This window comes from Gastrolobium bilobum, unplaced genomic scaffold (assembly GCF_033153095.1).
Source record: "Gastrolobium bilobum isolate Gb01-03AN ecotype WA unplaced genomic scaffold, APGP_CSIRO_Gbil_v1 utg776, whole genome shotgun sequence".
NCBI lineage: Eukaryota > Viridiplantae > Streptophyta > Magnoliopsida > Fabales > Fabaceae > Gastrolobium > Gastrolobium bilobum.
The window spans coordinates 663595-675962 of NW_026899202.1; the positions used below are offsets into that span (position 1 = coordinate 663595).

Consider the following 12368-nt stretch of genomic DNA (forward strand, 5'->3'; position numbering starts at 1 on the left):
TTTATTAATCTTAATGTTAAAGGAGATAAGTTATCTCACGTCATGAAAATAAATTTGTGGATTTCATTATCTAAAAAAAGAAAAAAAAATGACACAGTTATTTAAAGATATGTAGAAAAAAAATTTATCTCATTATAATAAGAGAATAACTTTTCGCAAGTTGTAAACGTAATTAAGTATATATGTTTAAAGTATACTTAATGCAATTAAGTATTTAACGTATATTTAGCGTAATCATTATCATTATTTGTATTTATTGTCTTTTCTTATTTTATTTATGTATTTATATTTCTCTAATTATTGTTGTACAATTTCAGGATTTTAAAATAAATATAACATGAGAAAAACATTTCTATGTCAACTTGAAATAAGTTTATCTCCGGCTAGTCCAAAACTACTTCGTTGTATTTATTTATTTCGTTATATTAATTGATTCGCCTTTGAATAGTTATAATTTTCTTTTTTTCTCTCTTCTTTTATCACCATTGATCCATCTTTGTACGATTATAATTTAGTTTTCTCTCTCTTCCTTTATCACTATTGATCCATCTTTATACGGTTATAATTTAGTAGCTGGAGATAAAAAAAAATTTATACAAAGATAAAATTATCTCAAACAACTTGAGAAATAATAAGTCCATCTAACATATTATATTTTATATGCAATGCAAATAATATTGATATATTTCTTTTCTCCGTATAATTTCAACCACGTACATATGATTTATCTTTCTCTTGAAAGATCTAACTTTGTTATTATTTTTAAAATATATTTTCTTAATTTTTAAATCAACATGTTTAATTTCACATGTTATTCTCTAAAATACACCCCTCATTTTATATAAGTCAAATCCTTTAAATTTCAAAATATTCAAACTACCTAAAAAACCTACCCTCCAATTTTTTTTTATTTTTTTTTTATAACAACCCTCCAATTTTTGTTAATAATAAAACTCTGAAGAAAAAAAAATTAAACAGTAAAAAGATATGATTATTTATTTCAAGTACTATTTTTTTTTCAAGATTAGGGTATCAAGTATTAACTAGGCTAAAGTACCATTTTAAAATTTTTGGACAAAAGAATTGTCTAGTTAAAGTTGTTTGGATAAGTTTTTCTAAAGTAATGCAGTCAAACATGTGACATATGCTGACGGAACTAGTCCCCTTAATGATACTGACGAGACTCGTGCCGTGTCAGCATCGCGTAGGCAGTCTCAATATCGTAAAACTTCGGAAGGTCATAACTTGTGACTCGGATATCCAAATCAGATGATTTTTTTTATTTCACGTAACTTTTTGATATCTACGCAATGACACCTCATTTGACATATTTTATCTCCCACAAACATAATTTGAATTTGTAACAATTGTACCACAATCACAAGAGCGTTTAAATTCAGAAGATCCTCAAACTATGTTTGTGGGAGATAAAATATGTCAAACGAGGTGTCATTGCGTAGATCTCGAAAAGTTATGTGAAATTAAAAAGAAAAAGTCATCTGATTTAGATACCCGAGTCACAAGTTATAGCATTCCAAAGTTTTACGATAACGGAACTGTCTACGTGGTGCTGACGTGACACGAGTCCCGTCAGTGTCAGTGACGGAACTAATCCCGTCAGCATATGTGACATGTTTAACTATATTACTTTAGAAAAATTTATCCAATTAATTTTAATTCGACAATTCTTTTGCCTAAATTTTTTTAAAATAGTGCTTTTCCCGTATTAACTAGCTCCGCTTAATCACGGGTTGCACTTTCTTCAATGTGAAATTTGAGCATTGTTGATGGAACAACCGGCAGGTCAGTGGCTCAGTGAGAATTTCAGTAATTTGTTTGTTTTGTTGTTTGTGTTTGCCTGTTTGATCTCGCTTTGTAGTGAGTGTGGGGGACTCAACTCAATCATACACCTGAACTCAATATTAAAATGGTTATAACATCAGCAGCAAAAATTCCTCTTGCCTTCTTTTATTATTATTTTACGTAAGCTGTGTTCAGGTGGTGAACTTTAAAATTTCAATGGGTTTAAAATGTACGAAATCTCAATTATAATAATCTAATTTCTTTTTTACATAGAATTTCCAGTTCGAATCATTAAATTTGATAAAAGATTTTTTTGTTATAAAATTTGTTACACCTAAATTTTTTTTGTAGATGCAATTACTATAAGAAAAAGATTATACTTACAACCTATTACAATCATATCTTAACACCATTGATTTTCGCCAATCAACGATTATGATTTTTACAAATTAAATTCATTAATTAATTATTAATTCCTAATAATGATAACCGTTGATTGACGAAAATCAACGGTGATAAAATATGGTTGTAAAATATTGTAAAAAAAAAAAGATTGTAAGTATAACATTCCTCTTACTATAAAACTTGTAACTTTATATAAAAATAAAAGATAGGTTGTCAGACAAAAATAATTAAATCCGACGATCTCAATATAGAATGTAGGGAAAATTAAGTAACACTTAATTAAAAGGAATTAAAAATTAAAATTATCAAGAAGAACCATTACAATTTTAATTATATAAAATATTACTCAATTTTATATAGTCATAAAAATTACTTTTTTTTTTTTTGTAAATATAAAAATTACTTTTATTATTTATAATATTACCATTCTTTGATTGGTCACTAATACTCACTTGGTAACTACCACGTAAATACGTACTTCTCATTTTTTAATGATTAGTTTGCACTGAATGGTCAATTGTCTAATATTTATTGTGGATGGCTTTTATTAAATGAGACAGGATACTTTTTGATGTCAAATTTAAAATTTGATATTTCATCTGAGAGTCGTTAGATAAAAAAAGATCAATGACGTTACATGCTTACAAATCAGAGTTATTGATATTTTTTAATCTAACGGCTCTCAAATGAAGTGTCAAATTTATCGGTGTCAAAGGATCTTATCTCTTATTAAATAAAATAGTTTTCACTGAATGATGAATAGTTTTCACTGACTGGTCAACAACAACTAGTTAGTCCCAATCACATGAAATAGTTATAGTTTATTTTTTAGTAGCCAACAGTAGTGATTGATTAGTTTAGTTATTATGATTGACCTATTATTAAATAAATATCATATAGATAATGTATATTGTACAATGTAGTAATTTTAGAGTAGAACTATAAATTGATAAAATAACTTGATTATATTTCTCAAAAAATAAAATCACAAATTATTATTGAATCACATAAAATGACTGCATAAAGTTTACGGGGAAGGATATACTTACAACCAAAAAAGTTTACCACATTTACAACCAATCTAATCATCGTTGATTTCCGTCAATCTAACGGTTATCATTTATTAGAATTAATAATTAATTAATAAATACGACCCAATAATTTCTAATAAATGATAATCGTTAAATTGACAGAAATCAACGGTGATTAGGTTAGTTGTAAAGGTTATAAACTTTTTCGGTGGTAAGTATATCCTTCCCGTTTATATTTTAAAACAATAAAAATATAGCAATAATATAACTAAATAAGGTGAATATAACATGAGCAATGACTGTTTTATAAGAATTAAAACAAAGTACCCAAGTGTGGTGGCTCAGTTGGTAGCATGAGAACTGAGTGGTGGGAGAGGACCTCGGTTTAAATTCCACCAACACCATCTTGGGAGGGGCATAAGTACCGTAATTCTTGGACTCACACCCGAACTCTGGATTAGTTCCATATGCGGCTCAAAGAGTCGAACTCGTGAGAATACCGGAGATTCTGATTCGCCTCAAAGAGATAAGTAGGATCAGTTTCAAAAAAAAAAATCAAAGTAATTGAATAACGAAGATAGAGTGAGTGTGTATAGCCCCTGTTTCAAGAGAATAAAACTAGGGCAATGGGATAATCAAATAGGATTCCTTTTGAACTGAACAATTTATGCTTATTTGACTTTTCAATTTCTTTTATAAGAATTGATAAAAGAAAAAAACATGAATAAATCATTGAATTATGTTATTTGTATTAATGATATGGAATCACATTGATTTGAGCATATAGATTCAATGTCATTTCCAACTTATCATATGATATTTCGAATCCTACGATTTCTATAACTATGGTCAATAATATAATATTTATCATCAACCACTATTAATTTGTCGTCAATGACTGTTATTTATCTCATTGAATAAAAGTATCTAAGTAGTTATTATGCGAATGATTATCATTCATTTTAAGTGATTAATAGTAGCAATTAAAATTTCTTTAAAAGTAATTGTGCCTATTAGATAAAATTAAATGACCATTCTCTCTAATTAAAATTTAAATGGTCATTCATAATTATTTTTCTCTTTAAATTAAAATTTATATTATATATTATTTGATAATCATAATTATTGAACAAAATAATAAAAAATTTCCTTCAATATCCTTTATACTGTGCATGATTTGTTTTTTAAAAAATAATAATAAGATTTTGATATTTTAAAATTGTTTTAATATTTATATTTAATTATTTTCTTTAAAAATCCCTTTTGGTCAAAGAGCCAAAGTTACGTACTTGTTTTGTTACTTGAACGAGAAAGAATCAACAAATATTTTATTTTGAATGTAAAAGAATTGAAGTGTTTTTTCCTTTCATTTTAAAGCCTTGAAAGCATTATTTAACTGTTTCTTTCATTTTCTTTATTAATTTCACTCCTACCCACAATCAAGTTATTTGTACAAAAAGATGCAAACGGCAGCATCTAAAAGTTTGGACTTCTTACTTCGCATAGCAAATGGAAACTTGTTGATACCGTTGTCTATTTTCCATGGCTGGCGTGTTTTTTTTTTTTTTGCCGAACCCATTCCTGTTATGATTCGTGAGGGGAATATATTTCTCATTATATTTCTCATATTGTATAAAATAATTTTGTCTCATGCACACTCAAAAAAATGAATAGGATCTACTAAAAAAAAGTTAATCTCACTCACTTTTTTATTTGTGAATTATCTTGAGAAATATATTCCCTTTTTTTTTTAACCCATATTTTGATTCTATGGAATTGAAAATTTTGAATTATGCAGTGTTGCTCTTCTAGATCAAATATAATAAAAATGGTGCCTTTCTATTTTAGATAAGGGATATCCAAGAATTTTAGGATATAGAACATTAAAGACTCTCATACTCTAGTAGCTAAGTACTATATATCGGCAGGGCAAATGAAAATTTGGGCTCTTGTTGGACGTATCTGTGTAACGAGTTCATGCAATTTCAAAGGAAACTGGATCCTTGAATATGATAGTATGTACTATATAGTGAACGATACAACTTGGGCAATTCTTTTGGACATGGAAGATATATGATGATTCTAATTTGTACGGTCAAATATTCAAACACAATACTTGTCTTGTGGTTTTTTTATTTACTTACTCTGATCATTGGTGGCTATTTCTGAATCCAAGGCAATATATAGGCTCATTACTTCAATTGCTAGGTTTTATGATGCAAATAGTTTCTTCTTTAACAATGTGCAGGGCCTTATAATTGGGTTCTAAAAGGAAAATAGGGATGAGGATTGTTACTGAAGGGAGGTTAGGGTTTTGTATTGACAGTGGATGTTTATGCAGAAATCCCGGGTCAGTCTGATGGGCGAGTTCAGCAACTCCATCCCAGGTTAGTAACAAGTATTTCACAGGAAAATTGTGGCCTCGAGGATGCTAGCCTTGCCAGTTGGCACTGCTCTAGCTGCGACCACATCCACTTGATGCTTCTCTCTTTTTTCAATACAGGATTATTATCTTCTATATGGTGGAATGAAATATATAAGTTAAATCACGATTTAAAGAATACTTTAATGGGCAGTTTAGATCTCATATAAATGGAAGGCTTAGATTTGGCCATGTCACTAGTGACTTTACAGCAATTGGACAGAAGGAGCACTTGCAGTATTACTTATGATTTAATGACAAACTAGGAGGGTTTTGTAGTTCGCGGATATTGAAAAGGATCAAAGTTCAGTGGGTATCTATACTCTTTTCCCTATATCTAGCAATCACATTCTCCTAAAATCTAGAAGCAAATTATTTTTGTAAAGATGGTCAAATACCACAATTCCCAGTCGAACAAAAGCAATTCCTCTTCTACATTTGTAATATTACATAAGGCACGAAAGTCCGAAACCATCTATGCCCTATTTGTAGATTGAAAACTGATGAAAATATTCTCGCAAACTGAAAATATCAAATACGTTCAATGATAAATATAATTAGTGAGAAGTTGACACATTTTCCATCAGGAAAACATGCAAGCAGGGCAGGTAATTCACCGGGTCCTTAACATGCAAGCATAATGTTATAAAACTTTTTGGAATCTTTTATCTAAAAAATAAATAAATAACTTTTCGGATCACAAGTACCAAAATAAATAAATAAAATAAAACAAAACGTATCTCGTTCTCACGAAACCATCCTTCCCCAAACTTAAAAGCTTTAATGGGACATCACATAATAGGGTTACCTGCAGCAGAATGTATCTACGAAGAAGCTGAAGCCAAATTCTTCTGTATTTCAGTGAGTTTATGGGGAAAGCAAGCTACAAGTCTACAACTGAGTGCTGACATTACGTCTCAGCAAAACTTAATAAAAGGTGATCGTTCAGTTAACATTTAAAGATGACAGCCAACAGTAAACACAGAACTTATTTTTACTTCCTACACAAGTTGAATTTTCAGCATATAACTTCCCTTGACAGTAATTTAGCCTTAAGGCAAAATTTTCTTTCCCCTGGCAAGGGCTTGGGCAGGGGGGGTTAATAGGAAAAGGAAAGGGCATTACAAGGGGGTGGAAATTTAGCTTACTGCCATCCAAATTCACACTGAGAGACCCCAAAGATGCCAAATTTCCAGTTTAATAATTTTCAGATATATTTTGTTTCCTCAATTTGGTATGATTTTCAATGCATTCCAATTTTTTAGAGTAAATTACACCTGAGATATTTTCAGATTCTACACAAACAGAACCTCCATTTTCATATTATACCAAAAAGCTCCCACTTGATTTTTCAGGGTATTCGTGAGACACAGGAGGGTGAAACCCACATTGGTAGGGTGTGCAACACAGAACTTCTTTTGAAAGAGGTGTCTCCCTTCCTTACAGTCTAGCTTTTAGGCATGGCATTGGATCCTCCTTCACATCTATGTGTTTACAAAAATTAATCAGGAGAGATATTTGTTTAATGAAAGTTTAAAATAGGGTTAGAATGTAAATTCTGAAACTAGAGGGGGGGTTTGCATAGGCCTCATCAATCTCAAGGGATATCAATGTAACTTTCTTTTATCTGCAGTTACCTCCTCGAAATTAGGATTCTGACTCCTACTGATTTTGTCCAAACAGCAGTAACTACTGCTGACTCAAGTTACCTCAAACCAGTTACCCTTCAGATGATGCTTATAAAACACTTGCTATAGCATTGTTTGATAAGTTAAGAAGATAATCTTCATTCTTCACTATGGCATCAGGTAATTTGGAGTAAATACGGGTTAGAGTGTTAGACAAACTGATGGATAGGAAGGAGTTGTGGCAATGGGATTCACTATAATACGGGTTAGACAAAATGATTGGACCAGACCCTGCAAAGGAACTAAGCCACTGGGACACTGGTTCAATTGCCAGATCACCAATCAAACTTGTAATGCAGCCATTTATTTAAATATGACAAAATATATGCATCAAATATAAAATTATACATTTTAGTTATAAATTAATTATAATAAAATTAACATAATATATTTATCAATCCTCGATTAATTTCTGTTTTGTGGTTCATGACTAAAGTTTTAAGGCAATAAGATCTTTGGGTTAATCAACATAAATAAATTATACGTCAACAAGATTGATATTGAACTTAAGAAGCAATAGCACATACTTGTCTTCCGTGTTTTTAGTAATCCCTTATATTTGTTTAACTAAAAAACATTCAATAGGGTGAAATTGACTTCAATATACTTTGCATTGAATTGAATCTGGATTTAAGTCAGATTTTTTGTTCTGCTTCAGTTTTCACGTTCCAGAACCATAATGCTAGCTCAAACAGCCCACTGATGCACGTGATATAAAATTGATATTGAGCACTAACAGACTATGCTACAATTGTTACCCTCAAAATAAATGACACAGAGAACAAAAGAAGAAATGAGCAATAGCATTGCAAATTAAAAGGAACCACTGATACTTTTAATTATAAAAGTTACAGGTACCACAACATACCACAACATACTTTTCATATAGCAAAAAATCTTTCTATTGGACACAAAAAAAAAAAAAAAAAAAAAAAAATCATATAAAAATTTATTTTACTAACCTTGTTTCACTTTAAAGCACCAATATGGTTGTCAGGGGTAACATAAACTGTCTTTGCTGCCGCTATGGCAGAATCTCCTCTCTTAACAATTTTCTGAAGCTCCTCAACCTTCTCTAACAAAGACGAAACATTTGAGTTGGTAGACTGAACCAGCTCGTTTGCAGTTTCTAAAGCAGTGCATAACTGAATAAACACAAAAAATTAATAATAATAATAATAATAATAATAATAATAAGTTGAAAATAGAAGACAGATTAAGAAGAAAAAAAAAACAATCATACAGATTGAGATGCATAGAGCATAATACCTTCAAGGTAAGGGAAGTCCAAGAATGGTCGGAGCCAGCAAGTGCCGAATTCAAGTGCTCGTAATTTTCCTGAAACGACACGAAGGAAACAAGTTAAACGCGATCAGAAATGGAAAGGAATGAGTGAAACGGCAAAGAGTGAAACCTGGAAGAGGTTGGTGAGGTCAGGAAGTGGATCTGGAGGAGCGTTGTTGAGAATTGAAAGAGAAGAAGGAGATGCTTCACGACGGAGAGAGTCTCCTCCTCCTTCGTCTCCAACGTCGCCAAGAAGATCTCCGATGCATAGGAGAGGCCCTCCGATTCCTCTCATTTTCTGATTCTGATATCCCTAACAAAACACTTGCCTTCTTAACTCCAATTATGGTTAAAACAACAAGCATAATTATTAAGATATATTAGAGAAAAAAAAATTATAAATTATAAAAGTGATATATAATCAATTCAAGTAAAATTTTGATAATATAAATCAAGATAAAATTATTTAAAATTATAAAAAAAACTAGATGCGTAATTAATTTAAAATAATTATGCAAATCTGCAACCTTGCTGATTAATTTAAAAGAATTTAAATTAACATAAAAATATTTTTACTGTTACTACAGATAAATTATCTGTATTTATTCTCAAAACAACATCATTTTGATATTGAAATATTAAAAAATTATAATTATAAAAACTATAATAATCCTGAAATAAATTAAAATTACAAAAATACCATAATTTTTGTCCCAAAATGACATCGTAAATTTAATGTAGATAACTTATATGGACTGCCGAAAAAACGAATCCTTAAATTAATTATGCATGTGTCCCCCATAGTTGTATTTTTGGCTTTATGTCCTTTATTTTTCAATAAATAAAAATTTAATTCACGTGCATATTTTTTTTCATAATTAGATAATTATATGTTATCATATTATTATGAGTTTAATTATGGAAAATAGTTATCTTATGTCACATAAAATAATTGTCTTATGTTGCACACTCATAGAATTTTGTGTCCATATTTTATTTTATTTTTTTATTTTTTAAAAAATTGTGAGTCTCGTAACTTTGTTTCACCACATGAAATACCCGTCTGATGTGACATAAGATTAATAACACCCTTTAACTTTAATTATAACAATAGTTATTTTGAATGTAACAAATATATAATTGAATGATTGTGTAATTATTTTTCACACTTAAAAATAAAAATGTGTTTGTACCAAAAATAAAATAAAATAAAATAAAAATGTGTGAAATTTAAGTAAAAAGATAGAAACAATTTAGTATCATCAACCCTTTCAAAACCGATTCATGCTTGGAATGTGATGGTTAACATTTTTGCAACTATTCATTTCAAGATTTGTGCGATTCTATTGTGAATTTTTTTTTATATGATATCATATTATTTTTTCATTTTTATTTTATTTATAATTATTAAAAAATTATTTTTGTTATGAGAGATAAAATTATTTTATACAAATCCCAATATTTTTTATTTTAAAACAAATTAGAACGTTTTGGAAAATTGAAAATGAAATATATTTTATTAGAAAAGAATTTATTGTTTTAAAAAATAAATTTTATATCATTTCAAACAAGTGAAATTATGAAACGCACCCTTTTTTTCTTCCCTATTTTTTTATTTTTGGTGAAAGAATTTTCTTCCTTCTTTAACTCCGCCACTGTCTGTTGTTGAAAGGGGCTTACCCCAATTATCAGTTCTACACAAAAACCCTAGTTTTTTCATCTGCGAACGCGTCACAAGAAAATGGGAAGTGAAGAAAATGTAAAGCATCTCGAAGACTGCTCCGTTTCCAAGTAAGTGTCAGTTCCTCTTCCTCTTTACTTGGTTTGTAGTTTTAACACTCTTCATTGATATAATTTTTTAGCTTCTTACACACCCCTTTTACAAATTAAATAATAAAATCAAATTGAATCAAATTTAAGAACTAGCTAGAACACCAGAAAAAATGAGGGACTCGATATGAAAATTAGGCTCCTATTTTGCACCCTTGTAATAGGGTCGATGACACAGAGTATTCTGGGATAGTGTATTTGGATTAGAGTGTTTAAGTGAGCACTTTCAAGGGAACCTACTCTACTCCACACCATTCCTTACTATTAATACTTCACATCTTATTCCAAGATTCTTATTTATTCTTTTTCTGAATTCCAATATTATTTACAAGAAAGCTATTTCAACTTACCTTACCTATCCATGTTATTTTAATTATTAAGTGATTGGGTTCCTTCATAGGCCCCTACTGTTGTTCATAACTCTTAACTTACTATCTTCATTAAAGATGAACCTGGCTCATTATGTACGTTTTAATAAAGGTATTTCTAGTTACAGGATTTCTGATTATTTGAGATCCTTACACCTAAGGTGATTTTTCCCTTTCATAGACACTTCCTTTCAACAACTTTGGCTACTGCTCGATAAGCATCCGAATACTTTTTGTCCCCGTGGAATAATCAAATAATTCACTGGTTGCAATGAAGAATTCAATTACCTGTTCAGGAAGTATACCGAAACCTCAATGAGTTGTCAAATATATATATTGACAATAAAAGTTTGGTAGTCCATCAAGTATAACCTGCAAGGAAGAAACCAATAAATGTTTAACAATTGATCAAGTGACTGCTACCGAGGTGCACTGAGAAATGAGAGTATTGGGTGATGATATGTTTCAATAAATTATATTACATTATTACTACTCTGTCATTCATATAAGGGATTTTCATTTCATCAAATCTGTTTACACTTAAGTTGCCTAGTCACTGTACAAAATATTTTTTCTTATCTGATGAATTTAGGGTTAGTTGAAATCCTGATGTTCATGGTCATGGTTAATCCTCTGATGTGGAATGGCATCTATCTAAGCATTGAAGAAAGGTTCTTGGCATGCGCTGCTATGACCCTTTTGTCCCCTCGCTTGTCTACTTGCCGCCCCCAATCTCCTTTGTATATCTTTTGCTGTATGATTCTTTGATGTTTTGTGAATTGGAGTGAGGTCTAAATGGTTACGAGATCTGTAGGAGCAGGAGGAGTTTCAATAATATGCCTTAATCGCTTCAGCTTGACTCAATTCTTGAAAGATCTTCATTCTTCTTGGCAATTTATTTTTATTCATTTCCTTACTCTTTAATTTTGCTTTTTTTTGCAAGTGCCTTTTTTATTTTTTCAAAGGTGAATTTTGTTCAAAATATACTGACCATCAAAAGTTTGCAGTGCATTGGGCACTTGGGTATTTTCAGTGGCAGGAGCTTTGCTGGCAATTCCAGTGGGGATAAAACGCAAATCTTTAGCACCCCTTGTATTTTTTGGCACCACTGGTACTATGCTGGATATTATTATGGGAATTAGTGCGTGCGAAAGGGAACATGCAGAGCGCCAAATGAAGCTACTTGAAGCTCAAAGTGCTGCAGCTGAGACTTCTTTAAGTGAGACAGAAATTGATTCATGAGCTCTATATCTTGAGGTTGTCAAATTTGTTTGGTCATGATTGTAACAAACTAAATGCACTCTTCTGTTAGCCCATGGTCAAATGTTCTTCTAATTGATGCTTTGTTGTTGACCTTTTCCCTCTAGCAGTGTAAACAAAAGAAGGTGAATAAGAAAGGATTTCTTTGTTAATTTATTCATAAAGATTTCAGAAATTTTTGGTTCCTTTTGTTTTCCTATATAATGATACTGGAAAAACAGCCTTATTGTATTAATTTTAGGATCGCTGTAATACCCAAAAGAATTCTAGTTTGAGG

At 30.3% G+C, this 12368-nt stretch overlaps 2 protein-coding genes across 4 annotated transcripts; one reads left to right on the forward strand and one right to left on the reverse strand.

Moving 5' to 3' along the window:
• Positions 1-3316: 3316 nt before the first annotated feature.
• Positions 3317-8961, reverse strand: LOC133288256 (uncharacterized). 3 transcript variants are annotated; one of them, XM_061485977.1, is made up of 4 exons: positions 8764-8961; positions 8619-8687; positions 8312-8494; positions 3317-3747 (listed from the first exon to the last, which is right to left on the reverse strand). In XM_061485977.1, exons 1-3 carry the CDS (start codon positions 8926-8928, stop codon positions 8318-8320), a joined length of 411 nt encoding a protein of 136 aa, XP_061341961.1. In that variant the 5' UTR covers positions 8929-8961; the 3' UTR covers positions 3317-3747; positions 8312-8317. The 3 variants fall into 3 exon arrangements, with proteins under 3 accessions (XP_061341961.1, XP_061341960.1, XP_061341958.1); XM_061485976.1 differs by lacking the exon at positions 3317-3747 and adding an exon at positions 6506-7145; XM_061485974.1 differs by lacking the exon at positions 3317-3747 and having other exon boundaries at positions 8172-8494.
• A 1292-nt stretch (positions 8962-10253) lies between these two features.
• Positions 10254-12357, forward strand: LOC133288257 (uncharacterized). Its single transcript, XM_061485978.1, has 2 exons — positions 10254-10424; positions 11839-12357. Exons 1-2 carry the CDS (start codon positions 10375-10377, stop codon positions 12071-12073), a joined length of 285 nt encoding a protein of 94 aa, XP_061341962.1. The 5' UTR covers positions 10254-10374; the 3' UTR covers positions 12074-12357.
• The last annotated feature ends 11 nt before the right edge of the window (positions 12358-12368 follow it).